The sequence below is a fragment of the Thunnus thynnus genome, chromosome 16, assembly GCF_963924715.1.
Source record: "Thunnus thynnus chromosome 16, fThuThy2.1, whole genome shotgun sequence".
In the NCBI taxonomy this organism is placed as follows: Eukaryota; Metazoa; Chordata; class Actinopteri; order Scombriformes; family Scombridae; genus Thunnus; species Thunnus thynnus.
In genome coordinates, this window is record NC_089532.1 from 21,782,464 (window position 1) to 21,809,806 (window position 27,343).

Sequence of the window (27,343 nt, forward strand, 5' to 3'; positions counted from 1 at the left end):
CAACAGTTTCCGGAGGCCTAAATGATTGTGGATTTTCTCCCTATTTTTGCCTATTTCCTGCCTATATCAGTGCTTTCCTCAGGCAGCTAAGGGATGTCGACGGGACTGAAAATATTGACTACTTTGCATACAGTTTTGGAACTGGAAAACTGTAGATATGCCCTGGCTGTTTCATTTGGAAATGCTGGGCTCTAGAGGAAAACTGTGTCTGAGAAAAACAGGAGACAGGGCAAATGAGTGAAGATCAAAGGTATTTATAAACCAGGAAAATTGTAGGAAATTTCCATCAATATTTAAGGATGGCTTATTGGCTGTCTGACAGATGGGGGAGAGAATGACAAGAGTGAGACAGAATAGTAAAGAGTTTCTCTAAATGTGGTTTCATCCTTTTTATAATACGCTGAATATTTTATCACAACCGTAGCAATTAAGCAGCTATAATTTTCATCCTATGTGAAGTATGGGGTCATCTTCTCTTCTCTACTCTTTTCTCTTCTCTTCTCTTGCTTTTCCTTCTTTCCAGAAAACATCAAAGAAGCAAACAGGGTATTTAGAGATTAGTCTTTCCTCCTACTTCTTGGAAAGTGTTACCAAACACTTCATTCACCTTGAACTCGTGGCGCACTTACAGATAGCAGGCACAGGGACTGGGACTTGACTCAAGCAACTTTTCCACGTGGCTGTCAAGAGGTAATTACATTAAATTTTCATTCATGAAGTGTTATGCAGCAGTAAAACATGACCCCTAGCTGTGCACAGATGGAAAGGGAGAAGTCATGCATGTCTAAAACCGAGCTACAAAAACAGCCCTGGGGACTGACGTGTTGCCAGACAGAGGGCAAAATTTCCCAGCAAAATTTCCTTGTGAATGCCTCCAACTAGGTTACATCATTCCTGCATGCAATGCCCTGCAGAGAATATTAGCCACATAAAACAGAGCTCTTTATCAACCACAGTTTTACAGGCGGTGATGTTTGCTCTGTATGTAAATGCCTCCACTCCTTTTTGACTGCTATTGATTGTATCCCCGTAGGGACATCTCATTCCTATCAATCAATAATTATTGGTCAGTTAGGTTTCATGTCCCCAATATCTCTGTTTATATTTCTTTTACATTAAAAGAGCCTAAAATAGCCAGGAGAAGGATAATAAAGCCCCACTCACAGTAGAAACTAGTGAGCACCTACTGAAGCATAAACAGTCTCCTTCGTTCCCTCTCACAGAAAGTCCTGGAAATTGACTAGAGGTTCAGTGTGTGAAAGTGCAGAGGTGGCTGCAAGAGAACAACACATTGATTCCATCTACAAGGTGCTGTTGTTTGGGTGCAGGTAATGTGTCTGAGTGCAGGGAGAGAGACTCTGGAGATGGCTCACAACTGCTTGGTTACGTTGTCTAATGAAAGCTTCATTTTCTCTGCTTTTGGATCGGGCTCACCTCATCCATCACTAGAAGCCCATCAGTGAGAGACAATGGGAAAGTGGGGAGCCTCTGGGACTCCCTCCATCCCCATCTCTGAAAATGAGAAAAGTAATAACAGAACATGGCTGGGCATTATCACAGAAGACATCGTAGTGTTTACTGCTTTTAGTTGGCTGACAAAACCACCCTCTTCCCCTCAGTTGGATTAAGATGTGTGTAGGTTTGAAAGATCAGATGTGGCTTAATGAGGTGGGTCAAACCTCAGGATCCAAACATCACACTGTAACTGCTTCTACCGTGACACATTCTTGCAAATTCTTATATTATCTTTCAGTATCCAATCAGACATTTCTACGTATTGTGGACACCTGTATTTGCATTTTAATGTTTATGTATGAGTTGCTTGCTACTATGAATGGCTGCTTGGTGTTTTCCACTCTGCCTGTGTGTCCTTTAAGTGCCACAGAGACAGAGTGAGGTATAGATGGAAGAAGAAGAACCTTCAGATCCCTGAGGGAATATGGCGGCGGCTCCACTGCTACACTAATGAACCCTGACTTAGCTGACCTCTCTGGACTCCAGAGAGTGTTAGCAGCCACACACACTGCAGCCAATTAGACCCGACCCAGAGCCAAGACACACAAGATTACAAGGAAGCAGTGACAGAGTCACTGATGAGTGTATGCTATGAGGAGGGATGGTATTGTTGTGAGGATGGATAAGGTTAGATGGTGAGATGAAGGCTTTGAATGAAAATGGACATTGGCCAGTTAACAGCCAACATGATGGAGGTGAGGATGGCAAAGTCATCAGTGTTAAAGCTGCACTAATCAATACTTTTATATCAACAGTTGATCAAACGACTATGTGTAATGTGAAAGGGGTGTCTTGTAGTGACAAACCGACGGAGAATCATTATGCAACTCTCATCTCTATAGAACGTTTTAGCATCTTTCAGCTAACTGTTTTGGTTTTATGGCAGAAATTATATTATTTTGTTTCAAGAAATCGTCACTTGGAACATGGAACAAAGACACCTATCTAAACCGGCTGCCTTACATGACCTACTCACAACATCATGTTAGGATTGAATTGTGTTAGTTTCTCACGGTGTTAATGACTTTTAGACAGGTATTTCAATCCTGAAATGAACTGCAAAGCATAAAATTCTCTTTTGTTGTCGTCATTTTTGGCATTAAAACGTTGGAGATGATAAGATGTGTATCCTCTTCACTACATGTATTTTCCCCTGTTGCTTTTTCTCCTGTGAGTTGTTGAATCTCTTTCTGTTGCAGTATAGATGTTGAGCTCTCCTTCACCTCCTCCACAACGCTCCCTGGGGACCCCATCACACCCACTGTCTCCCATGGATACCTCAATTCTCCCTCTCATTACTGTGGAGACCCAGCACGCCGTTTGCTCCCAGCAGGCATTGGTCGATAGCACAATTCAAGCAAGCCCCCAGGAAGTGCGCTGGGCTTTGAAGCCAATTAGGCATAGTGGCCAAACTGTTTAATTACATCTTCTGGGTCTGTCACGTGATGCTATTCGGCCGAAAAAGACTTTTTCCCATGGACTTACATTGTGAAAAAGGACGTTTGTAAATCAGCAGACACTTTTTTTGATTGTCACAACCCCCACGAACTTTATTCCCATTCAAGTTAGTGGAGGGCTAAATCGAAAGTTAGCTGGTTCGGCCAACAGAAGTCACTGGTGCACATGTTGTATGGGCCCAATGATCAGGAAGTGTGAGCAACATCTGCGTAATTTCTTTACTGCAGGAAGTGGCTTTTTTGACTTCATGCGCCACTGAGCAACTTTCATAGGAATGAACGGGGCCCCAACTCCAATGCTGTATCCTGTTCTCTTTATACATCCATGGATTCAACCAATAACACCTGCCCTAGTAGAGTCATTTAGCCAGTTCACATTCCTTTGAACGCCTCATGAGTTCCTGCACTGTTAAAGAGTTAAATGGCTCCAGTAATGATGCACTTCACTTGGAAAAACATGTTAGAAACTTATACATGATCAATAAATTAACAGAGTATTTGACCTTCTAATGAGCATCACATTTGAAATTTCCTCTAGCTAGTAGCTGTAAAGAGTTTTCATTACTTGATGATAGATTTTGCTTTGAAATTTGTTTCTATTATCTGCAAAATATCCCTATAATTAAAAAAAAAAAAATTAACTCTGGCTCTTTTCACGGTAACCTTTCTCCATTTTCATCTTAACTGTTTTGTGTTATTCTTGAAAAAAATACTAAAGAAATAAAAATAAAAGGGAACATTTTCCCTTGTAACAGGTTCAGTTTTCTCCTCTGAGGCTTGGTTGGGATTTGTTATCTCCTTTGCAGAAACAAATCTTCAAGGTTGCTCTGTTATCCTAGCAGGAAAAAGGGCCTGCAGACCTGATTTATTCAATTAACCCAATCTCTGGCGTGACATTCTGTTGTTTATATGCTTGTGATTTCTCCGTAGAGTTTCCCACCTCTTCCCATTCCTCTACTCCTCTGCCTATAACTTCATAAGTCTGCCCACAGTAATACCATTTTGGACCTCACATTAAATAGCAATGTGTGTAATGTATATTATAGGGGTGGGTTTTCATGCCAGAAACACATCTAAGCAGTTTGGACTGCCTCCCATCTGAACCTACCAGCTCACTGCCTCCAACTTCCAAGAATCCATCAGGACTCTCAAATAGCAGATTTAACATCTTCTATTGAATTTGCAAAGACCAACAAGTATTCCTGTGCAACAAATCCTAGTATTTCTTAGTAATCCTCAGTAATCCCCTATCACAGACTGTTTCAACTTGATGACTCTCAACATATCATATGCACTGCACATCCTGACAAAGATTCAAACGACCTCCTCCTGGGAGACATTACCACTAAGGTCAAGAGCTCCTCCCCTGACGACTATTACTTTTCTTAACCTAACCTTTACAATGCTGTTTTAGCTCACTTATAGGGTAGGAACACTCCTCTGGGAGATCTGGTCTTGCCTTTGGCAAATTAGGATTTTGTATGACGTCTCATGGAGCCAAACAGGTTACAGTTTATCATACTGTGAGTGCTTGTCAAGTTACAATCACTTCTTGAGGAGGCTTTGGTAGTTAAGTGTCTGCGGTGTCATGCTGCAGATGTTCTATTATTTGGCGGCTCAAGCTACTGAGCATCATAGACATGCCTTATGAATGAGGCTGACATTTTTTGTACTTAGTGAAATGTTTCATCAACAATTGGATGGATTGCCATGGAATTCGGTACAGATATTTATGGTCCCCAGAGAATGAATCCTACTGACTTTGGTTTCTCCCTTGACTTCTCATGTAGCACCACCAGCAGGTCAAAGTAAAACATCTCAACGTCAGCTAGATGGACGCATACTTGCAAAACTAAAGATGTTCCCACCAACCTCAGCTGTACTTTGTGTTTATAGTGCTAATTAGAAAATTTTAGCATGTAAACACACTAAACTAAAATGGTCATTGTCATGTAAGAAGTGTTGCACCATAATTTGTTCATCTCCCTTTATTTTTTATTCTATGCTATTTTACTTTATGTGTATTTTATTTCACTGTATATATAGTATATTATGATAATTTGTACTTTTCACTCTATTTTTATTTTATCCTGTTTTTATTTAGTATATAGCCTATGCATATTTCATGTTAATATGTATATATAGTATCGCTAAGATATAAATATATTATTAAATATATTTTACTATATATAGAAATAACCTTTTTGTTTACAAAAAATTATAATTTTCTTCTTTGCAATAAAATTCTTATCTTATTAAACAAAAAATTACATTTTTCATCTGATAATCAAATTGCCCAAACAATAATTACATATAAAGGATGTTCTCAGTGTTTGTTAATATACCAGTACCAAACATACCCAATCATGGTCTCTCTCTCTCTCACTCTCTCTCTCTCTCTCTCTCTCTCTCTCTCACTGTCTGTGCGACCCAATGAGCCAATGCTCCCTAGAGGAAGCAGTATCATCCATGTGCAGAATCTGTCTGTTTGTTTGATTTTGTCCCCCAAGCGTGTTTTATATGCACTCAGATTATTCATATAGCTTACAGCTATCTGATACCAACATGTTTAGATCATACATTACAGTGCACCCAGGGGCCTTACTGTTGCTTTGATATGTGCAGCAGTAGCTGAATTGTATTCAAAGCCTGGGGCTCATTCACTGGTATCTGCTCACATGCCTGTTTATCATAGAAAGAAAATATTCTTAGGTGATATACTGTAAGACATAAGGCAGTTTATTCTATCCTTTCATTGTTAGTTTAAATGTTCATGATTTACATTTAAAGGTTTTTTTAGTCACATATGGAACATGACAGAGATTTGCTGAGCCAAAAAATAGTAGATGAAAGCAATACGCAGTGTTTCTTTTTCTGTCTGGCTGGTGTAAGGCCACTGGAAGCTGCACATGGCCACCCTAACTCAAGCTGACACCCAACATTACAGCTGCTCTAGCTCCACTCCCTCCTCTGGTTAATCCACAAACCCTCTCTGGATTTCCTCAACTCCTCCTCAGTGTTTTTCTCCCTGTTAATTATCAATATGTCTGTAGAATGGTGGATCACATTCCTTCCAAAATGTGCTCAGTTGTCTTTCAGTTACTGCGCAGGGCAGGTGCACTGGGGGAGTAAAAGCCCTCTGCTCAACGGGCTTGTAAAAATAGAAGCTACAGTGAACTGGGCTCGTTACGGTGGAGTGAGATTGAGGGGGATTTTTATGAGATGTGTGGCCTGGTGGAAAGCCGGGAAACGTACGTGACAACGCCAAGAGCCAAGAGGCATCACAGACACTGAAAGTACCCACCAGGGGGGCCAAATCCCTTTTTTCAACCTTAAAGACATTTCTGTGCAGGACTTCAGGCCCATAGGAACTAGAGGTACCCAATAAAGTTCCACAGAGCCTTGACTAAAAGCTACAAAGGCTTAAAATCTTCAGTCTAAAACTAAAGCTGCCAAACACAACTACCATTGTGTCTATATCAAAACCAAAACCTGTGCTCACTGATCCTATCTGGCAAATCAAATTATAGACATTTTTCACATTTTGACATGTCACTGTAGGAAAAGCACAGGTGTAAAATTCTTGATGGATGAATTCCATTTAGCTGTTTCAGTTTTAGGGTCCAGGTATTGTGCATGATGGGTCACTGTCACACTGTCATGTCTTACTGGGACACTTAATGGAACGTAGCCATCGCTAATGTTAACACCTGTGCTTTTTGAGTCAAAATGCTGGGTGTAGTTACAGTAGGCTACATAACTTTTCCTGACACTGAAATGACGACATTTTTAAATTTCTGCTTGTGTCAATCAACATGTTAATTAGTGAGCTTTAAACATCCTGGTGGGTGGATCTTTGAACGTTAGAAAGAGTCAGGCTAGTTGTTTCTCCCTGTGTTTCCAGCCTATATGCTAAGCTAGGCTAAAAGTGTCCCAACCAAACGGCAACTACCTCAGCTTGAGGCTGAGGCCGATGGAAAAGTACCATAAAGTTCAAAGCCACCCACAGCTACCAGATGCTGGCTCCAACTGACTCCCATTCAAAAAGCGTCAACTTCTCTCTAGAAATACTAAGTCAATAATGTTTTTCAAAGAGTCATTATAGTCTCAATTGCTAATCTTTGTCCCTCTAATAAGTGTGCTGATGGTCATTTCTAGGAGTTATTGCTCCATTAATAAGATGTGAGGGCTCATAGTAGCTTTGATGTCTGCCATGTGCCATGCGTTGATTGACAGCTGTGATTGACAGTTGGCTCACCTGCTGCTCTCCCCAGCTCCAGGTCTCAAACTGTCTGACTTTAAGAGCTTTTGTTTGAAGAATAATTTCTCCAGACACGCAACTCTACTGTGTCTGTGGTTAAATTAGAGTTGAGTTGCAAGACCCTCACATGATGCTGTCATGCAATATTTCAGTAAGTTCCTTAATATACCTGCCTTGTTGCACAATTTAGCTAAAGTAGCTAATGCGTGCTCCGGTCGATGTTCTCAGCTAGTGTTCATTTCGCTCCGAGGTAGCATTTATGTATTTCCAGAGCTCCCCACACTCCGTAAATGGAAAAGATGGTGCCAACCATAAGCTGCATTTCTTGGCTTCAAACCAGCGCCAACGCAAACCAATGAGTGACGTTAAATCTTTACAGTCTATGGTCCCAACTCCAGCTGCATACTCAATATACAGACGTGAGAATGATATTGATCTTCTCATCTACCTCTCAACAAGAAAATGGGCATATTTTAAAAAATGTTGAACTGTTTATTTAAAACAGTCTTATTTGTAAGATTTTTAGAAGCCCAAAGGGATAAAATTATCCAGTAATTTACATGGAAATAGCAAATATGAGAGGAATGGCTGAAAAAATAAATATTATTTCGTGTAACATGTTTTTTTCAGCGTTTCTGTCTGTAAATTATTGACCCAGACAATCTCATTGCGAAACACTGTTCACTATATTCTTCTTTTTGGTTACTTAAAACATTTTTCCTTGTATACCTGTTTGTGATATTTGCACATAACTGGCTTCCACATACTGTACTGTGGCATGGCTCTAGTGGCATACTAGGCTCTAGCTTCTTATGGGCATGCTGACAACTCCATCTCCACTTGTCTTCACCTCCCTTAGACACACTGCAGGTAAAACAGCCTCTGGGGATGCCCTGCGGCTTTCTTGCACTGCTGGGTTTTTTAAGGAGATTTAAAAACCCCCACAGAGAGATACTTGATATCAACAAACTACCTCTTCCTCTCTCTGTCTCTCTCCGTCTCTCTACCAATTAATACACTGAGCAACTAGAATAATGAAAGCAGCATTCAAACCCTGTGTATGTTGATTGCCGAGGATGTTTGAATGTATCAAAACACATTTATATTTCACTACAAAGGATGTGACACAGCATGTAACAGGGTAGATGCTGATGTGTGATTTTGTTCCTGAGAACATGCCAGTTCTGCTTACTGTACCTGCTGCTGTTCACATGGTGGAGTCGGACTGGAAAGGAGATCCACAGCTCCCCCTGTGGGCCACCAGGAACACCACAAGACAGATAATTCAGCTGTCATGGTGTGTTGGGGTGTGTTTTACTGCACCCCAGTAGCCTGTCTGTATGTTAACTAGACATGCACACATAAACACAGCAGCAAAAACACACAGACACACAAGATGCGATTACTCTTGTGAAGTCTAATAAACTCTCAGCTCTCATCCTACCTCTCTGGACTCTCTCTCTCTTCAGCTCTCTCTTTCCCCTGAGGTCAATGAAACGCCACGTAATGTTTGTTCGCCCGTAAACACACTGTAAAATAGATGGTCCTGAAGTGGGGAAAGGTTCTGCAAAGTCACAGTGACATTGCTGAGGGAGGAACGAGAGTGCTGATGGAGGCACGAGATTGTACACAGATGAATATTCCACTGCTGAGAAATACCATTAATCAGGAGCTTACCTTTTCTGTCAAGCTGTGTGGTTAGCTTGCCCCAGACAGACGGTGGTTAAGGTCAGGGTGTGATGCCTGATACTAAAAGTGAAAAAGTTTTACCTTCCCTGTCCTTATCTAAACCTTTTCCTCTTTTTTATTCTCTGCCATATGCAAAGTATCACACATGCTCTTTATTAATGAGGACAGGTGTAATTTGAAAAACTAATGTTGCATCTGTATGTGTTTGAGCATGTTAATACCTTTTTTATGGAGTTACATTTGGAGAGTCTATCGTGCCCATGAGGTATATGGGATTAGTATGTTCCTCGACACCCTTACGTGTGATCATGACATCCTTGTTAGCTCCAAGCTTTTGTAATTTAGCATGAAAGGCGGTAAAAGGAAGGACAAAGTTAACACAACCGTGAACCCCTCAAGCTCTTCCTCTCTACCTCTTCATCTCTTTTATTAAAAGAATAAACTGGCAGCAGAATTAAATTACTTCTCAAAGAGTGAGGGGAATAGGAGAAGGTGGGGGGGGGGGGAGATCCTGCCCCAGGATATCGCCGCTTTCTCCTTCCGTAAAGTTGAGGAGTTTTGGAGCGGAAGATTTAGAGAGAAATGGGAGGTGATAATATGACAATTTATCTGCCAAATATGAATGAGATTCCGTAATCCGCTCTCACCAGCCGCTTGAGGAAGAATGGGATGATTTTTCTTGGGGATGTGATATTGCCATCCACTCTCACGGCAGTTCAGGAAATACTCACAAACTTTAATCGATAGATTTGTGTACATGGACGCAAATTTTCCATTTTTTCGTGACACTAAGCAGGACTTTCAAACTAATGTATTTCAATCATGATATCTTTCATGCCTGTCAGTCGGGACTCAGGAGCACAGATGCTGTATTTTTTTCTCATTTGTTATTTGTTTTTTTTTAACTATAACCGCTACATTACTCATTTAATCACAAGATTTTATTCTTGTTTTTATTTCTTTATTTTAATTTTATCAGTCCATATCAGCCCAGTGGGTGGACAGGAAGACGTGCCCGGAAGTATCTTCCTCACTGACAATGTGTTAAGGTTTTCTTTTAATGAAGTCTTTAACATTAACAACACAAGAACACGAAAGAATCCTTGATAACTCAACAATAAAATAGGTTCATGTAAATCATCATCAGTTTTAATTATGTCTCCTTCGATTATGAGAATTTGTTTTTGTTAGAAATCAAAGACTGACAAAACAGAGTTAATCTATCATATCTTGTCTCTGTCTCCTTCTTCTTTCTGTCCAGGGCCAAATGACCCTGAAGCATGCCCAGGCTGAGCTGAAGACCAAGTAGGCAGAGGTGAAAAAGATGGACAGTGACTATAAGAAGTATCAGGACTCCCTGCAGGCTGTGAGAAGCAACAGGGAGAAACTACAGGCTGAGCTAGCCAAACTCTATCAATAATACATGCAGTCAAATAGGTTAGAAAGGTTTCTTGGTCGGGCATCGTGTCATTTTTGGCGTGCAGTGAAGAGAATATGGTCCTAATTTGACATGCAGTATGGAAAAAGCACCTACATCAGCTGGTTGTCAGCCTATCATTACTTTTGAACTGGTCACACACTATCCAAGAGAGAAAAAGTGTCCTCTGCTCATCCAAGTTTTGGTCGAATAATAGATCAAAGTTTTCATGAAATTGGCTAAAAATGCTGTTGAAAATGCTAGCCAAGTAACATACCTGAGTGGAGTGTGGTTACCTAGCAACAACAAACTGGTTTTCTCGCTTCACAAATCAAGAGAGTTTGCACACTTTGCGTTTCTTAACATGCAAAGTGTGATCTAAATGTGATCCTACTTAAACAACTCTGAACACTACACAGGATTTTTCATACATGGGCTAAACAGCATTTTTGGCAATGATCTTACCTGTAGTTTGTTTTTCCTCTTTAGACGCTGTCATCAGCACATACAAAACAACACACCCGAAAGTAATGGAAACCATGACAAAGTACCTGAAGTATACACCAGAGAGGATGGGGGGTGGTGGTAACTGTAAGAAATGAAAACTCTCCCTTAAAGATCCACGCCACTTAGTTTATAAAGGGTTTAAAGACCCATAGTTAGTGTTGTTGTTAAATTTTTGTTTTAACAACATTCAGGAGAAAGAAGTCAGGATTTAGCTGTTGTAGTTATGTAGATGTGTTTTCCAACACTCCATTTTTGCATAAAATGGTGGCTTTAATAAATAATAAAAGTTGCCTGGAGTGGAACTTGTTTTTGTTTGTTTTGTTACAGTTTTATGTTTTACTGTTGTCATCTGAGCAGTTCCTCCCTCTCTGAATAAAAAAATATCTATATATATTCTAAAAAAGTGGTTTGTGTTTTTGTTTTTATACAATGTTTTTTCTCCCATACAATGTGGAACATCCTCACTCCTGAATTGCAACAGCTGCTTTCTCTCATGTTTATTCAGAAAGGTGCCATAATCTCTTTTTCCAGGGAGTCTCATTTAATCACATTCAAGCTTTACTGAGTTATTTAGAGGTGTTTATTTTTGTGTATATGGATAGTAATATTGAAAGTTAGGCACAGCAAGTTGCATACATGTAATCAAAACTTGAACAGTGTACTGAAAACATGAAATATGTAAATCACTGATTCAGTCAGTATTGTCATATGTTGATCCAATTGCAAACTAGATTATGATATGATTTAATTCACAATTGTGTACAGTTGCAGTTCCAGTATGAATATAAACTCGTAGCATCACTAATACTATTATTACAGTAATGCTAAGTGTATCTGTGGATCGGAATGGATGTATTAGCCTCGGCTTGACACACACTGCCCAGCGGGCCACTACAGCTTTATGTTCTGAGCAAGTTAGCTGTTGGATGCTAATCAACGTAACACAACGTTGCCAAGCAAAGGAATTCCTGCAGTTTGACCATTTCTTTTTCACATGCGTATCGTTACCTTCATGGCATGTCTATCAAGTACATTTACACAACGTTACAGCAGCAACACACATATACCAGCGAGGATCACAGAGCAGAATGGGCTTCTGTGTAACAACAAAGCTAGCTGAGCTAGTACTGCAGTTTCACCAAAAGCAACATGAAAAAACAGTTATCACCATCCAACCTACTACTGTCATTATTTAGTTGGCTTCAAATGAGGCTTATCGTCCATACAGTTTCTCTTGACTGTCCCTCAATATTACAACATTAGTCCAACATCGATCCAGTCTGTGGTACAATAGACGCTAGCAACATTCTAATGCCAAGTTCAACAGGCTAACCTAAATAAACAGTAAAACATTTTAAAACATGGCAAAACTTACAGCTTCCACGTCTGAATTTGGGTCACAGACAGCCAGTATCAATCCATCTTTGTGAATCCTGCTTTATACTGGCCCTCGTTCAGAAAACAGTCCGAAGTATAATGGTTCACGAACACATTCAACAGTTTTCCAGTTGCTGTAGCGACATTTCCATCAAAAACAAAGAATCCATTGAGTCTGAACTTCCTCAGATGATTGAAGAACGTCTCTGTGTTACCAAAGCTAGCATTAATGAGGAAACAACAATGGTGGACAGCGAGGTGGATTAGGTTTTCAGTGGGTGTGGACCATCAGCCTGCTGAAGGGCTGGAAGAGGTCCTATGTTCAACAGATCCTTTTATGATGTCATAAAGGGAGCCAAATTAAAACAGTGTTTTTGCACACACGTTTACTGAAAGATGGAGCAAGAAGAGAGAGGATGGTCTTTGCTCATAATCTGCGGGTCTTTAGACACACCAGGTACACATATTTATGTTAAAAAGACATGAAAAAGGGCATTTTGCATAAGATGTGACCTTTAAGGCCGGGTGATTTTTTTTCCTGTCAGGCGATATTTGAATGGAAGGAAAATTAAAGGTGGGGGAATTAGCTGAAGTTGAGTAAATGATCTTCATGTCCTTTTTGAAGGACTTTTTGAGATGGATTGATTGAGATGGAAACATTTTTTTCTCGTTTGCTGTTTTCACATGTCTTTTCTGTCTCCTGCATAAATAAAAGTGACTGAAAGTTACAATTACATAACAGTCATACTGTGAGGAGGGACAAACAACCCCGAGGGAAGTCAGGTTGTTTACGCATAACTTTCTGGTGACATTCTTTAATCAGAAATGCAGGAGATTAGCACCTGAAAGGCCTGCTGCGTGCTTGTTAGTGCAAAAACAGAAGTTCCGTCTGTCCAGGTTTATCAGTATTTCTCTAACATATGCATAAAGGAGGCATTCTAGCAGGTTGTATGCCAGTGAAGTCCACAGCTCCTCCCTGCAAGCAGCATGGTTTATAGTGCTGCTGATTTGTAATTTCCTTGTGCTCACAGGTCTCCTGGGGGAGGAGGTTTTTCTGCTTGCCCTCGCTCTCTGCATTAACTCTCATAAATGATAGAGGAGGCACGTGTCGGCCTTGGTTTGGGCCATTTCTTGAAACACACTGATGCTATCAAATATGAAATGCACACATCTCCTGTGTAGATATGAGAGGAAGTGGGTAACATATAGATAGAGATGACGTAATTCTCAAATGAGTGAATTCTCATAGAGAGAAAGAGTATCTTACATCCTATAAATGGCCAAGTGATATCTTAGTTGTATTAAAGCATAAAAAACATTTTCAACTACTTTATATGAAAGCAATCTTTCTCACAGAGAGACAATCCAAGAGACCTGTGTTTCAATCTTAATAATATTAAACCTTCTGGAATAATTTAGTGTCAGAAAAATATTTAAATTGCTGCTTTCTTTCATTACTCCTGTATCTCCTCTTTAGAGCCAGACCCAGCCAGGATTTTGAGTTCAGGCCCTCTGGGATGACGTCAAATCCCAGCAGGAGGTGAAGGTGGTGGGGCGGCCTCTTCAAAGGCAGGCTTGTCAGACATCCTCAGCCACAGCGCTCTTATGTAACTGTGTGCCTGCCTCTCAACTTGACAACCAAATGTGCCTCATCAGCTGTCTTCGCTGCATTATTCATGGAAAGAGTGGAAATGAGTGACTCGAATACACTTCATCTATCTTAAATGAGTGTCTTAGCCTTTGGTAGAGCACGCAGAGGTCTGAGCTGGGAGCTGTGTGTGGTCAAATCGAGAGATTGGAAAGTGCACACAGTTTACTGCAACTGATAATAAATGGAATAAGAGAAGTTTAAATGAATGTCTGATATTATTATGCAACAGAAAATGTGTGCACCATGACACATCTTTATTGAATAAGCTTGTCAACAACATAATCCTGAGAGTAAAATAAATGTCAAATAAATCATATTTTCAGCTTCAACCTCACACAATCCTTGATGTTAATGTTCCACAGTTGGTTAAAGAACATTTAAGACTTACAGTACAGGACTTAAGGGCTGGTGTGTCCTTGTCTGTGGCTTGTACTGGCAAGCAAATGGTGACATGTCTTAGTACAGCCACTAGAGGGCGTATTAATTCCTAAAACTGACTCTTGCAAAGCCCTCTGTGGAGTTAATGATTATGATAGCCTCTAAAATGCATGCATCAAACAGACGCAAGTCATCATACAATGCAAAGAAATTTCTTTTTGTTGACTTAAAGTTGATTAAAAGTTAATGAATTTTCCTTGTTTTTTAAAAATTTTTTTATCAAAGTTATTTTTTTGGAAGGTAGATAATCTGTAAATCCTTTTAAGACAGACCACAGGCTGAAACCCAGCAGAACACACAGTGAGATTTACCTGCAGCAAGTGTCTTCACTTCCTAGAAGACTTTCAGTACCAGGTGTTGCCACAGCATGTGCAATAGAGTACCAACTTTCGCACAGATGCCAGCATTGATCTGAGGGGTTTTGATCTATTTTAAGTTTTGAGGGGATGATATTTACCCTATGTGGAATTTTTTGACTGAACCATACCAAAGTAGATAATATCCCTTTCTTACTTGACACAGTATGTGCACTGCAGATGTAGTGTAGGAGATCAACAGCATACACAGTATGAAACAGTTCCTGCATCACAAGTGAGCATCCTTATTTCCAGTAGCTGAATTCAATCTGAAAGTATGAATTATATATTTTTTATAAAGGGGACTTATGAGCACCCAAAGACAACACTGTCCTGCAGGGTTTATGCTTCTATGATGATATGATTTCCCTTTTTTTAAGAATCTGTAGGAGAAGAGGAATCTGTGGTTTGTAGGAGAGGCACTGGATAATATTGCATTAGGCAGTTATTTACTCTATCCAGGCTCTTCCAGCTTTACATCTAGACTGTTTCCAACAGAGAGTTCCTCTTGGCTGTTTTTATTTTATGTCATCAAGACTGTGGAAAGAAATTAAATATTACTTGGGGAAGGATATTAAGCTTCAGTATTTCAGCTGTTCGCTGTAGAGTCTCACATCAGCTTGTTAGATGATCAACTAGCAAGCTCTTTAGGCAAGGTAATGTTCATGCATCATGTAACCAGTCGCTGAGAAAGTGATCTAATGTCTGTTTGTTTTGATCCTAACCCTCTCTCCCCATGCTCCCTGTATGTGACCTTTCCCCCGGCCCCTCCCAAAGCCACGTACATTTTCTTTGGGGACAAAGGCAAAGTCCCCGAATCCCGCTGACTCTGTGGCAGCGGTCCAGTCCCAGGGCCGCGCCACACTGAGCCTCCTCAGGGGCCCACGTCCTGAAGGCTGCAGCATCAAAGAGTTCCCGGGTCAGGGGGCCGAGTAGAACCTGGTTTAACCCTCCCGTGCCCTTTGCATCACAATGTCCGGGTACGTTCCCACTCTTTAACCCTCACTTTCCCCATGATATGCGTATATCAATGATGGTCCCCCTCCCTAACAACCTAATGTGTCCCTCCCACTGCTGCCTGACATACAGATCACACTCTCAGCCGCATGACTCTCATTATCTGACCTTGATAAAGGGGTTGAGAATTATGGGATTAAGAAGCCAGAAATGAGAATTTACGACAGTTTGATTTTGGAGTTAATAATAAATCTTATTATTACCGTCCTTAAAATATAAATATACTTGGATTATCACTAGATAATAGTGATGTCAGAAATCAACCCACGTTTCTGTGAGGCACAATAGATAATCACACAGTGAAATAATCCATCCTAATCTTCCGGTAGCAACCAGCTGATTCGTATGTTCTCTTTTTCATTATTCTGAAAAATTTGATGTTGCACATAAACTGTATTTTTAAATATGTAAATCTTTCAATGAGAAATGAACTGAATACAGATTATGGTTCTTAAATTGCACCTTTTAAGGTCATTTATTTCCATATTACACAAATGTACAATGCAGATCCATCTAGTAAAATGACATAAGGAGATTATGACCTATAATTAAGTTATTTTCTTACGCATCACTCATGCTAGATGACATTTTAGATTGGAGGAAAGAGATGGCCCAAACTTTCTGAGGGGAGCTTATGGTCCCACCAACCATACTCTATCCATAAAGATGTCAAAGGCATCACAAATCCCTTTATCTCACTGCCATTTCCACTGAGACTGTGATTATCCATGCCGCGCGAGACACATTATGCAACAGAGTATTAGACTTGCCATTCAAAGTTAATGGGATTATATTTCAGTCTGTGCTGCTCTGACATGTCTATAAACAGGGTTTTGCTGAGGGAAAAAAAAACTTTATTTGCAATCTAGATTTTGCAAGACACAATGGCACTACATGCAGGAAGTGTGGTTAATCTTTTAAGACACATTTTCAATTGTTCAGTCTAGCCCACGGTTATTCAAATAGCTCTGCAGAGGTTCAGTATAGTGGGAAAGGCATGTGTCTTGCATCATAAATAAACTGAAATACAATAGTTTTCACTGAAACTCTTCACACAAGCCAGAAAGTGAAACACTGAAGTCATCCCTTCTGGCTAGTTTAACATAACAAAATTCAATGTATTATCATGAGTTTACTTTTCAGGGGCTGAGCAGAAGGCAATTGTTTCAGAGGGATGATAGACTTGGTTAAGTCGAATGGGAGGAGGAGAGACGGAGGGCAAAGGGCACAATCTTACATGAGTTTCCTCTTTCTCTGATGCCCAATAAAGTTGTGAAAGGACTGAAAGTGAATGGCAGGGATGGGGTCACTGAAAGACACAATAGTAACTGAGGAGAGAGGAAATCTAATCAGCTTGGAGATGCTAATTTTATGGAGCACCAATTAAGGAGATTTTTTTATGACACTTTTTTGAGAAAACAAAACAGCATAGCTGTCCCCTCTTGGTTGGGGGCCCCTGGTCGAGTGGCCCTCTGTACCAGTGAAATACCCCCCTCTGCCTCAGCCTGAGCAGCATTGAGCCCAGGTCCTAATGGGATGGCACCTCCTTTCTGCCTGCCCTCGCCCACATTGGGGAAATGAGGCAGTGTCTGTTTGTTGTTCTGGAAGGCTGTGTGTCCCGTTTATCACTGTCAGAGCACAGAAACACACAGAAAGAGGTGGACTGAGGGGGGGGCTGTGCTGTCCAATCTGTCCTGCTTTGGGCTTTACGACCATGGACCCCACGTGGCGAGTACCCCACCCTGGACCCATACATCTCCATCTCTGCCTTTCGGGCACCGACGGCCTTTGTATCGGCTCACTCCGGCTGCCAAGATATGTGTCTGCGCTGCTAACGGGGGCCCGAGTAGAGCTCCTAACTAGACAATGACAAGAGATCCAAGACGGCCAATGTTTAACCAGTGAGCGGCCCACTCACACCCCTGCCTGGCCTCATAGCCCCCTGTGCCTTTGTGGGCTCAGGGTTAATCTTTTAAAGGCCGGAGCTGGGGCGCACCCCCTCCTGCCCACTGTCCCTCAAATATACTACCACACAGTCACTAGAGCTGTACTTTTATGGGACCTTTTGTTTAAGTGCTGCGTACTCTGCCTTTAAGTCTACAGCGCTTCATTACTCTCTGATCCTTAAATCTTTTTTAGGAATTAACACTATGAATAATAGATCACTTGGAAGACAAAGCAGTGTGAAAACTTTAGAGGATGCTTTGTACTCTTCAGTGCTAGTGTTTGGTAAACGTAAATAAAATCATTAATTAATGGTGGAAAGATGTGCTGTATAATAGATTATGAAACTTGGACACGGTTTTGGTTGTAAAAGGACAGGATGTTTGCTCACAACCCACAACAGGTGCAACAGGTGGATAGTCAGCTGACACCCTGCAGTGGCCTTTTCATATTCTTTTACATTTATGTCTATTTTCCATTTCTTCTCCTTTCCAGCTCTGCCCTAGTTTACATCTTCATGCACATGGGAGAAATGAGGCCCTTGGTCTTCTCGTTCTTTGCTGCTTTTCTGTATTGAGTATTTATGGGGGCTCGTAAACATGTATTGATATTTAATGCTGCGCTCAGCAGGGCAGGGTATGCTGGGCAGAACTTAGAGGCCCGTGCATCTCCGAGACAGGAAAAGTGAGACAAAGAATGATATCAATAACAAAGGTGCTATAAACCCACACTCAGCCCTCATGCCACTGAGAGGCCACACAACTATATGACAGTGGCCTGGTGTGGCATCTGAGAAACAGGCTGGTTGCTGTTTGCTTTGAGGAGAAACAACCTGAAGAAATCCTTCTCAGACAGCATTTTTTTCTTTCACAGTACATATGAAGAAAAATCTTCACTTGCTATCTCTTTGTATATAGATTTGACAATTTTTTTGTTCATGTGCTTGAGATCATCTGTTGGATCTTGTCAGTAGTCAGATTGTTAAACCTACTCATTTAGCTGATGAACTGAAGTAAAATACTAATTTGTTTAGTAGTTATTAAGATTATAATCTGATAAACTAATCACAGTTCCAGTCCTTAGTTCTGATTGGTTGAGCCATCTATGAAACTAATATAGAATACAAATAAATTCACACATGTGCATAACATTTCATATTAATGTGCATCATCACAGTTTTCTTACCAACCTCATAAAAATTAAATTAAGTAGTAAGGGATGATAGCAATAATGCAATGCAATTCAAAATACTTTATTTGTCCCTCAAGGGGTGATTTGAGGCATCCAAGTTTGCAAACAGAAGTACACATAGACAATTCATTTACACACATTTTAAAAAGATGTAAAAATACAAATATGACAATGTTAGAAAGAGATGAAATACACAAGGATTGATGGCATTTATTACTAAACTGTGAAACTCTAAAGCTGTTCTGAAAGGAATTGTAAACTGTTCTGCAGAGCATCAGAAAACAAATAAATTACAACAAATATCACAACCAAACAACAATGTATTTATGTTTTTACACAGATATTTTAAAAAAGAGAGATCAATTTGGCCTTTTGTATCAACACTGGCAGGCTGTCAGTATTCAGTTGTTTTATGAATACTGTAAAACATTTATTGGTTATCATGAGTTCTAAATTGAATGCATTAAGCACATTGTTAATTAAGGGCTACATTAGTGGAAAGGTAATGAATAAGGTGAATAAAGAATAATTAATTCATGTTGTTAATTGAATCATCAGTTGTTATAATTAAGCATTTATTGTATATCTTCTTTGTGGTGTCAGTCTTGTTTTAAGCTTCTCGTGACTGTGCTTCACCTGGTTCCTCATTGAACAGTGACTGATGGGCTGATTTAAAATAGCTGTTCAACAAAACCCCTCATGTCATATGTATTAAAGAGAAGGCTGAAGCCTGACAATGCAATCACATGACGTGAGTAACGATGAAGATATCCCAACCAGAATTTGAAAACGTCTCTATTCAATGACAGCAGCGGGACACAGATCTTCTATGATGGCAGCAGGTCAAGAGTGCTTTCCCTCTTCGTCCCTCCACTAGTTACACAACAGGAGGTCTATAAACCACAGGGTCATGGCCTGTTTTTCTGTCAGCAAAGCAAAGAAGAACAACACAGCCACTATGCGTGTGAGAGTTACTCTGTGTGTTTTTCCTTCATCTGTCACTCCTACAGGGACACAGTTACAGATCAGACCCTGCAGTAGAAGCGGTCCGTGTTTCAGCCATGTTGGACACTGGATGATAATGTGCCACAGGAACAGTTCTCCTCATCAGTATTCAGATCCAGCCATATGTGAATTAAGGTTTAATGTGCACCCGTAATTGCCCACCTGAGCCCCTTGTCGGTGACTCATGAAGTGAATGTGTGTGTGTGTGTGTGTGTGTGTGTGTGTGTGTGTGTGTGTGTGTGTGTGTGTGTGTGTGTGTGTGGGTGTCATGGGGGGGCAGGGGGTTGAAGACAGCAAAAGAGCAAGACAGATAAAGAGAAATTATGAGATGGAAGTGACAGACTGAAAGAATACAGCAGAATTTTAAGTTCAAATTCTGTTTTTACACTTAAAACATCAGTTACAAGAAGACACAAAACACATTAATAAATATTAAAGTAAAAATATTACAAAATATTACAGGAAAACAGCTCCATTCAGTTTTGTTAAAGTCCAGATAAGGCGTGTGCCTATTGACCTAAATTGCAGTTATTCATTTCACTACATCAAGCTAAAAGCCAAAGAAGTTAATTGTGTGTCACTAACTAGTCTGACGCCTTCAAAAGACCAATACTTAAAAAACAGACACGCTTGATTCAATGGGTCTGCAGAGGCCATATAGAAACCAAACATGTGGGTGCACACGCACTCACACTGACCATTGATCAGCTCGTCAATCACGGGCCAATGAGGATAGCCAGTGGCCACCAACACTCAGGTTATTGTGCACTGTGACCCCGGGGTCAGCGGTAAGTAGCTGAGGACTGAGCCCCACACAAAAGGACAGCATCATGTACTTTCCACATACAGTTGCGTTGCCGCCGGCACCCTTATGAATAGACACATGGCAGGCCTATCCACAGATGGGACGGGGACAAGGAAGAGGGGGGAGTATGTGTGTGTGTGTGTGTGTGTGCATGTGTTGCCGTGGTGAGGGAGCACAAGCGGAGGTAACAGACTGAAACAATGGTACTGATGAAAGGCAGTAGTCGTGCCTGGGCTTCGGGGAGGGAGATTATTGGGCGAGCAGGTCCTCTGTTTTATCAGACTGGATAACGTGGAGACAAGGGGGATGGAGGAGACAGAGGGGGGCACAGAGCGGCAGAAGTCTGCAGATCGGGGACACAAAGCCAGCCTCATGCACCAGTGAGTGGCCAACTGTTCAAAAGTGTGACCAGCACAATGCCGAACAGATACACTTTGTGTGTGTGTGTTGTGTGTAAGTGTGTGCATCTGTATAGGCTTGTGGGCATGTGTATGTGATTCTCTTGATTGATTAAGATTAGGAAGTAACAATTTTGAAGCAATTTTTTCTCATCAGGAACAACTATTTGTATCTCTTGTGCATCTTATGCACATGCAGTTGTCCTTTTTTGTAATTAACTCTGTTTAATTGTATTGGTAAGACTGAATCAGTGATCTTCAAAATCTTTAAGGGTCAGTCCACCTAAAATACAAAAAATTACAAATATGCTTATTTACCTGCAGCTGGTCTATGTAGCAATGCAGATAACTTTGGTTGTATTTTTCCAGGTTTTGAGATATTTGTCTCTGCCTCCACCCCAGTACAGAGGAGGTGGAATTTGGTTTGTGATTCTCACTGCCATAAAAAATATATTAAAGTTCAGCAGCAATGTATGTTTCTAGAAAACGTGTTCCCACTACTCTGGATAATTCACAGACCTCTCTTTATACAGTTAGTCCCTCTGAAATCTGCTCTTAGATTTAACACAGGACACTATTTTTGGAGAAAAAAAATGCTGTGAGCACCATAAATTCAGTTTCATGTACTCTCATTTTATTGTGGTGGAAGCAGAAATCTCAGAGACAGATATCTCAAAACTTACAAATAGAACTTTTGCATAATTTGGGCAAACTGATCCTTTGAAGATGCAGATACTTGGACAGTGAAGGTAGCAGCCTTTGAAGTCGTCATACTTAAAGTATAGACTATTTCTGTTTTTGAATCAGGTGCTCAAGTAGTTGACACTCATGCATTTTTTAGCCAACAGCCCCCCCCCCCCCCCAAACTATGCCCTCATGTCTTACTTTATGCACCTGCAAACTCTGGCACTGTGTCAGGTGGAATTTCAGCTTTGTAACACATTCATGAAGGCTTCTCCTTGATCTATTGTGGCTTGAATTGTACCTCATTTATTTGTCACTTTTGGACAAAAGCATCTGCCAAATGAATAAAAATAAATGTAATTCTTTGTATTATAAATAAAACTACAAGTATGTGCCTGTATGATGCATCTTGGAGCCTTCAGAAGTGAATCTTTCTCACTTTGTGGTGACAGTCTCAGGGAGGCAGCCATAATTTGGGTCCCAGCAACCTGAAGGCCAACATCTGGACCTGGGCCCTACGCCTCCTGATGACTGTCTGCTGGGCAACTGGTTCTGCTCTTTCCCCTTTCACTCTCTCCCCCTCTGGCCTGTCTTTCCTCCCTCGGTGTCCCCTCGAGGTAATTGTGGGGTAATTTATGAAGTTCTAGCAGCATGGAGCAGGCCAGTGTATGGGACAGCCTGCTGACCTAGCCCCATTCAGCTCCAGAGGAGAGGGCCTGGATTCCTTTTATCCTACCCATAATCAGCATCTCTCTGTGGGCCTGGGTCTCCCTCCTGATTCCCCTCGCCCTGCAGCCCTCCACAGCATGCAATCCTCCATAGCTGCTTAAAGATGAAGGGGAAAGTTATTGGACTCTTTAGTGACTCATAAACATCCTAGGGGATTTTCATAGCGCCTTTGTGTCTTTTTGTTGTGGCCAAGATAATGCAATTGTTTCAGGCAGTGTAAATGAATAAATCACCAAGCAGTTTGTCCCAGCGGTGAGAGATAACAAAGGGCAGCACTCCCCGTTCTCAGAAACACTTGTCAGCCCCGTTCAGACACTATGTGAAACAATTTTATATCTCTCTTCCCAGACGTTGGTACTCGAGGGAGATCTCGTGTAGATCTGTAGATGAAGCAAACCGAACCATGTTCACAGATCTGCTCCCCATGATCACTTTTCCTGCTATGATCTCGATCTCAGAGCCCTGATATCCAAGCGACATTGAGAATAATGGTGGTAAACAAAGGCTGCTGAGCATCCTCTATGGGCTCTGCTCTCGACTACATGCCCAGATTAAAGCCCAGTGTGTGTGTGTGTGTGTGTGTACAGAAGATCTAGCCACTGATCCTGTTAAACAATGACCAACAGAGAGTGAAGGAGGCCTTACGGTACACAGCACAGGTTTGCTCTTCAGCTTAGCGCTTTATTGAGCCATGATAGGCCCTAATCTAGCCTGATCCTCTGTCGCTACAAGCATATGCCTGTGATAATGCCCTCATTTTCTGGTCACCTGAGCACTTTCATTGGAGTGCACCCCGTGAGGCTGCAGAAAGGGGGTCTCTAAACCCTAAAGAAGGTCTGTTGCAGAGCTCTTGAATTGGATGAAAGGTCCTGAAAGGTGGCATCCAGAGAAGAAAGTCAAACACTCCAATGCAGGGTTAAAAATTGAAGGATTATGTGGAAACATGGAGGGTGGCTACGCTTTCATTTGTAAAATGCAAAGCTCAGAGATCCTTGTGTCTCTCTGTGTGGCCCGTTGCCTCTGTAAACACATGAATAAGAATAAGAATGAGCAGGAGAATGGGATTTATCTGGCTCATGCATATATCAATAGAGTAAGAGAAGGACTGATTACACCTCTTTTCTTCAGCTAGAGCCCCTGACAATGATCTATATATGTGTTCGTAGTGATTGTACTTTTACTAATATACAACTACAGCTCATGGCTGTTTTCTTATTGATGTGCTGTATTTCCATTCATTTTATGAGTGACAATCTCACTAATCTAACTTCATGTACAGTTAATGAGTAGCCTTGGCATATTTTTCAAGTTATAGATAATTTATTAAGACCATTAAAGAAACATTATCGATCGTTTTCTTCTCTTTGGACTGTGTAAAGCACAATGAAAGCTGTGGCATGGAACCAGCCATCAAAAGGGCTGAAAGACTGAAAAAAGAATGAAATCCGGACCATTGTGTCCAACATGGTTAATTAGGACCTGACCCAATTAGCAGAGGAGAGTCCAGCAGCCATGTTGGCTCTGAGCCTAACGACGGGAAAATCCATATGCTCCAAATAAATGGCCCATGTTGGCTCTCAAAGTTCCCCAATTATAATATCACTGAATGTTGGCTGAGCCAAAGCACCCTGCGGGGCCCCCTGATGGAGCTGTGGTGGGGGGTCCTGAGGGCCCTGCTTGATTCCCACTCCTAACTTTCTATGTGTCCGTGTTTGAGAAGCACACACAGTATAAATCAAACACTACATCACTGTCCGTGCAAGTCTATCAAACCACCAAAAAATACAAACACAAACATATAAATTGCAAGTCAGTGGTTTCTAGAACAATCATGAAGCTGCACAAAGACGCCTACGGCAGGAGGAGAGCCTCTGCTGGTGTTGGGTAAATATAAACCAGGGTGTCCTACTGTGTACCAAGAGGAGGAAAGCAAATAGTTTCTCAGATGAGCTGACAGATCAGGAAAAACAACACTTTCAAGCCATGAAGCCTCTGAAATGTTTCTTCCATTTGAACTGAATAAAATCTTGTATAATCACAGTGCATTTATTGCGCTCCAGGCAAGAATCAGGAATCAATGCTGCATCCAAGGTTCACAAAACTAATGTTTTTGCAAATCTCTTTTGCTACCCCAGATGGTGTAACACATGAGAATTATCATATGTTTAAACTACTGGCCCTCTAGCACTGCCTCATTGGAGGCTTTGCTTGGCAAGAGGAGACAGGAAATTCCTGAGCTGAACAGTGAAATCCAGCCTCAAAGAGAGACATGTTGAGAAGAGAGTGAACTCGGCTTGATCCGGCCACAAGATTAGATCAACAGATACATGCTTGACATCAAACTTGTTGGAATTTCATGGAAACTTCTCTATCTGAGATGAGGAAGAAACAATACTGTACAGTCATTTTTGCCTTGTGTTCCTGACAACTCCATGTCATATTAAGAAAATGAAAATGTGGGGAAAACTAAAAGTCAAGCAGATATGCAAAAACTGACATTCTGTGGATCTGAGAAAGTGCTAGTAGCTTTATGGTTGAATTAGGGGAAGACAATGCCATGCCCACTCTTTAGTATCTTTTTAACTACCTCCTCCCCACTGAAGGACCCCCTTCCAGTGATAGTGATGTGATTTCACAGACTGTTTGGGGAGCCAAGTCAAATTTATCTGACCCCTTTTGTCCTGAGCTCCTGGTGAATTGTACCTAGTCTGCCATTAACGCTGCTCTTTACATGTTTAAGCACCTCATATGGTGCTTCATACCTTTCTAAGTGTCTCATGGATACCATATGTAAATAAGGCCTTCAAGGCATCATATATCTGGTGTTATGGACCGGGGCAATAAGTCTGTTTCACTAAAGGGCCAAACTCTCGCTTTTACTTCACTTTCAGTGTTGATATATGGTGAATAAGGCACTATATTAGTATGACTTCAAAGATCAAACATGTGAAATCTCCAAAATTTCCATATCAGATTGAGTACATTAACCTTGTCTTCCTTAATCTAATCTATTTGCTGAATTTTAACTTTTAACCCAATTTTATCATCATACAACAAAACATACACCACTTTGTCTGTCTTTAATGAAGGTTTTAACAGTCCTAGTTAACTTCTGGGTGTGCAGCTTAACACAACATGTGAACAAACCCCTGTTTTGGTTAATGTGTAGGGGGTTCATCAGGGGTGGGGGAGTTAAATGTGGGTGTGGGAAGGTGAGGTGGGGGCTGCAGGAAGGCTGTGTGAGGGGGGGGGGGGGTGAAAGTGTGTCCCTTCTGCAATTGGCTGTGGCTCTAAGTGTCTCATTATGCGACTTATTGTTCCTTTGTTGTGTTGGCGGTATAAATACACCCCAGTGGGCCCAGAGGGTGACAGTTTAGACAGACTCACTCCTGTGGACAGACTGATCATCAGATTGAACAACACAAACTCTGAGAAGTGAGAGACTGTGGTGACTCTACAGGGAACTGAAGCAGCTTAAGAAACATAGAATTAGGAAGCATCTGTAGAATTCAAGCTCTTAGCTCAAGTTCTCAGCATTTAGAGTCATATTTTTGGACAGTTTTTTGCCTTTTCCCGCACTTTCCTCTGCTTCAACCAAGATGGATTCTGACGCTGGCTCCACCTGCAGCCGCTCGTCATCCCCAGACCTGGTGGTAGATGACTCTCCTGTGAGCTTCTTCTCCAACAAGATGTTCCAGACATACTGCCAAGAAAACAGGGCAGGCAGCGAGGCCGGCAAGGGCAGGACAGAGCACTGCAGTGGGGGCGGTAAGAACAAGAACAGGTCTGATCTCAGCAAGGAGGAGGTGCAAGACCTGAGACTGAAAGTCAACAGCCGGGAGAGGAAGAGGATGCATGACCTGAACCAGGCTATGGATGGCCTGCGAGAAGTCATGCCCTACGCTCATGGGCCCTCAGTCCGCAAGCTGTCAAAGATCTCCACCTTGCTGCTAGCCCGCAACTACATTCTCATGCTGTCCAGCTCTTTGGAGGAGATGAAGAAGTTGGTGGGGGATGTATATGGAGGCAGTGCTGCTGTCCAGAGCCGCACTGCAGCCCACCCCACGATTACCCCTGCAGCACCAACTGCCCACCTCCCACTGCATCCTCTGACCCAGTCCCTGCACTCTCTGGTGGGCGGCACGCCATCCACGCTGCATCACACACCTTCTACAGCGACCCCTGCCCCGCACTCACCGCCATCAGCTAGCTACCTGGGTTTCCATGCTCCGGTCCAGGGCCTTCTGAAGGACCCCCTCCACCTAACCAGCTCTTACAGGCACTTCCCTGGCATGCCTTGTCCCTGCTCACTCTGCCAGCCTCTGCCCACCACTACCTCCACACTGCACAGCCTGTCTATGAACAAGTGAGCCGGACTCTCTTAAAAAATGACCTCTGCTGTTCGGATGAATGCAACGAACCAAGCAGCTCAAAGAAAATTGTTCAACAAACTGCTAAAATGATGGCTGGTGCCTGAACTTGTATATACTGTACATATCTTCTGCCATGCAAACTGCTGCTATTTTTTATCAATTGTGTCTTCTGCATTGTTTATACAGAAATATTCTAAATGCACAATGGATTTTATCAGAGTAGCAAAGACTGTAATTTATCTGATATCTGTGGTGACGAAACATTGTCAAAAATGGATCTGGTGTGTCCTAATGTGCAGGATTTCTATTTTCCTAAATTAAAATTTTGTTATAATAATAATTCTTGTTTGCTCTCTTCTTTTCATAAATGTGACCCTTCAATTATTATTATACGTCATTATTTTCCTAAATGGTTGTGATTTGTAGTCAACAAGTCATATCTCTGGAAAACAAACCATGTCTGTCGGGTAGTATTTGTTTTTACAAAGCAGCTACTTTTCTGGAAGGGTTGGAAGTATACACTTATAAA

At 41.4% G+C, this 27,343-nt stretch overlaps 1 protein-coding gene and 1 long non-coding RNA gene across 2 annotated transcripts; one reads left to right on the forward strand and one right to left on the reverse strand.

The window, feature by feature from the left end:
- Window positions 1–885: 885 nt before the first annotated feature.
- Window positions 886–8,764, reverse strand: LOC137199529 (uncharacterized). The gene is made up of 3 exons (XR_010931800.1): window positions 8,678–8,764; window positions 8,431–8,483; window positions 886–1,512 (listed from the first exon to the last, which is right to left on the reverse strand). It is a non-coding gene; the product is annotated as an uncharacterized lncRNA (long non-coding RNA).
- Window positions 8,765–25,757: 16,993 nt separating this feature from the next.
- On the forward strand, window positions 25,758–27,038 carry olig4 (oligodendrocyte transcription factor 4). Its single transcript, XM_067614527.1, has one exon. It carries the CDS (start codon window positions 26,041–26,043, stop codon window positions 26,809–26,811), a length of 771 nt encoding a protein of 256 aa, XP_067470628.1. The 5' UTR covers window positions 25,758–26,040; the 3' UTR covers window positions 26,812–27,038.
- The last annotated feature ends 305 nt before the right edge of the window (window positions 27,039–27,343 follow it).

Excerpts from the sequence above, each read along its gene's own strand:
- olig4 (XM_067614527.1), top strand. The coding sequence starts at position 26,041 with ATGGATTCTGACGCTGGCTCCACCTGCAGCCGCTCGTCATCCCCAGAC.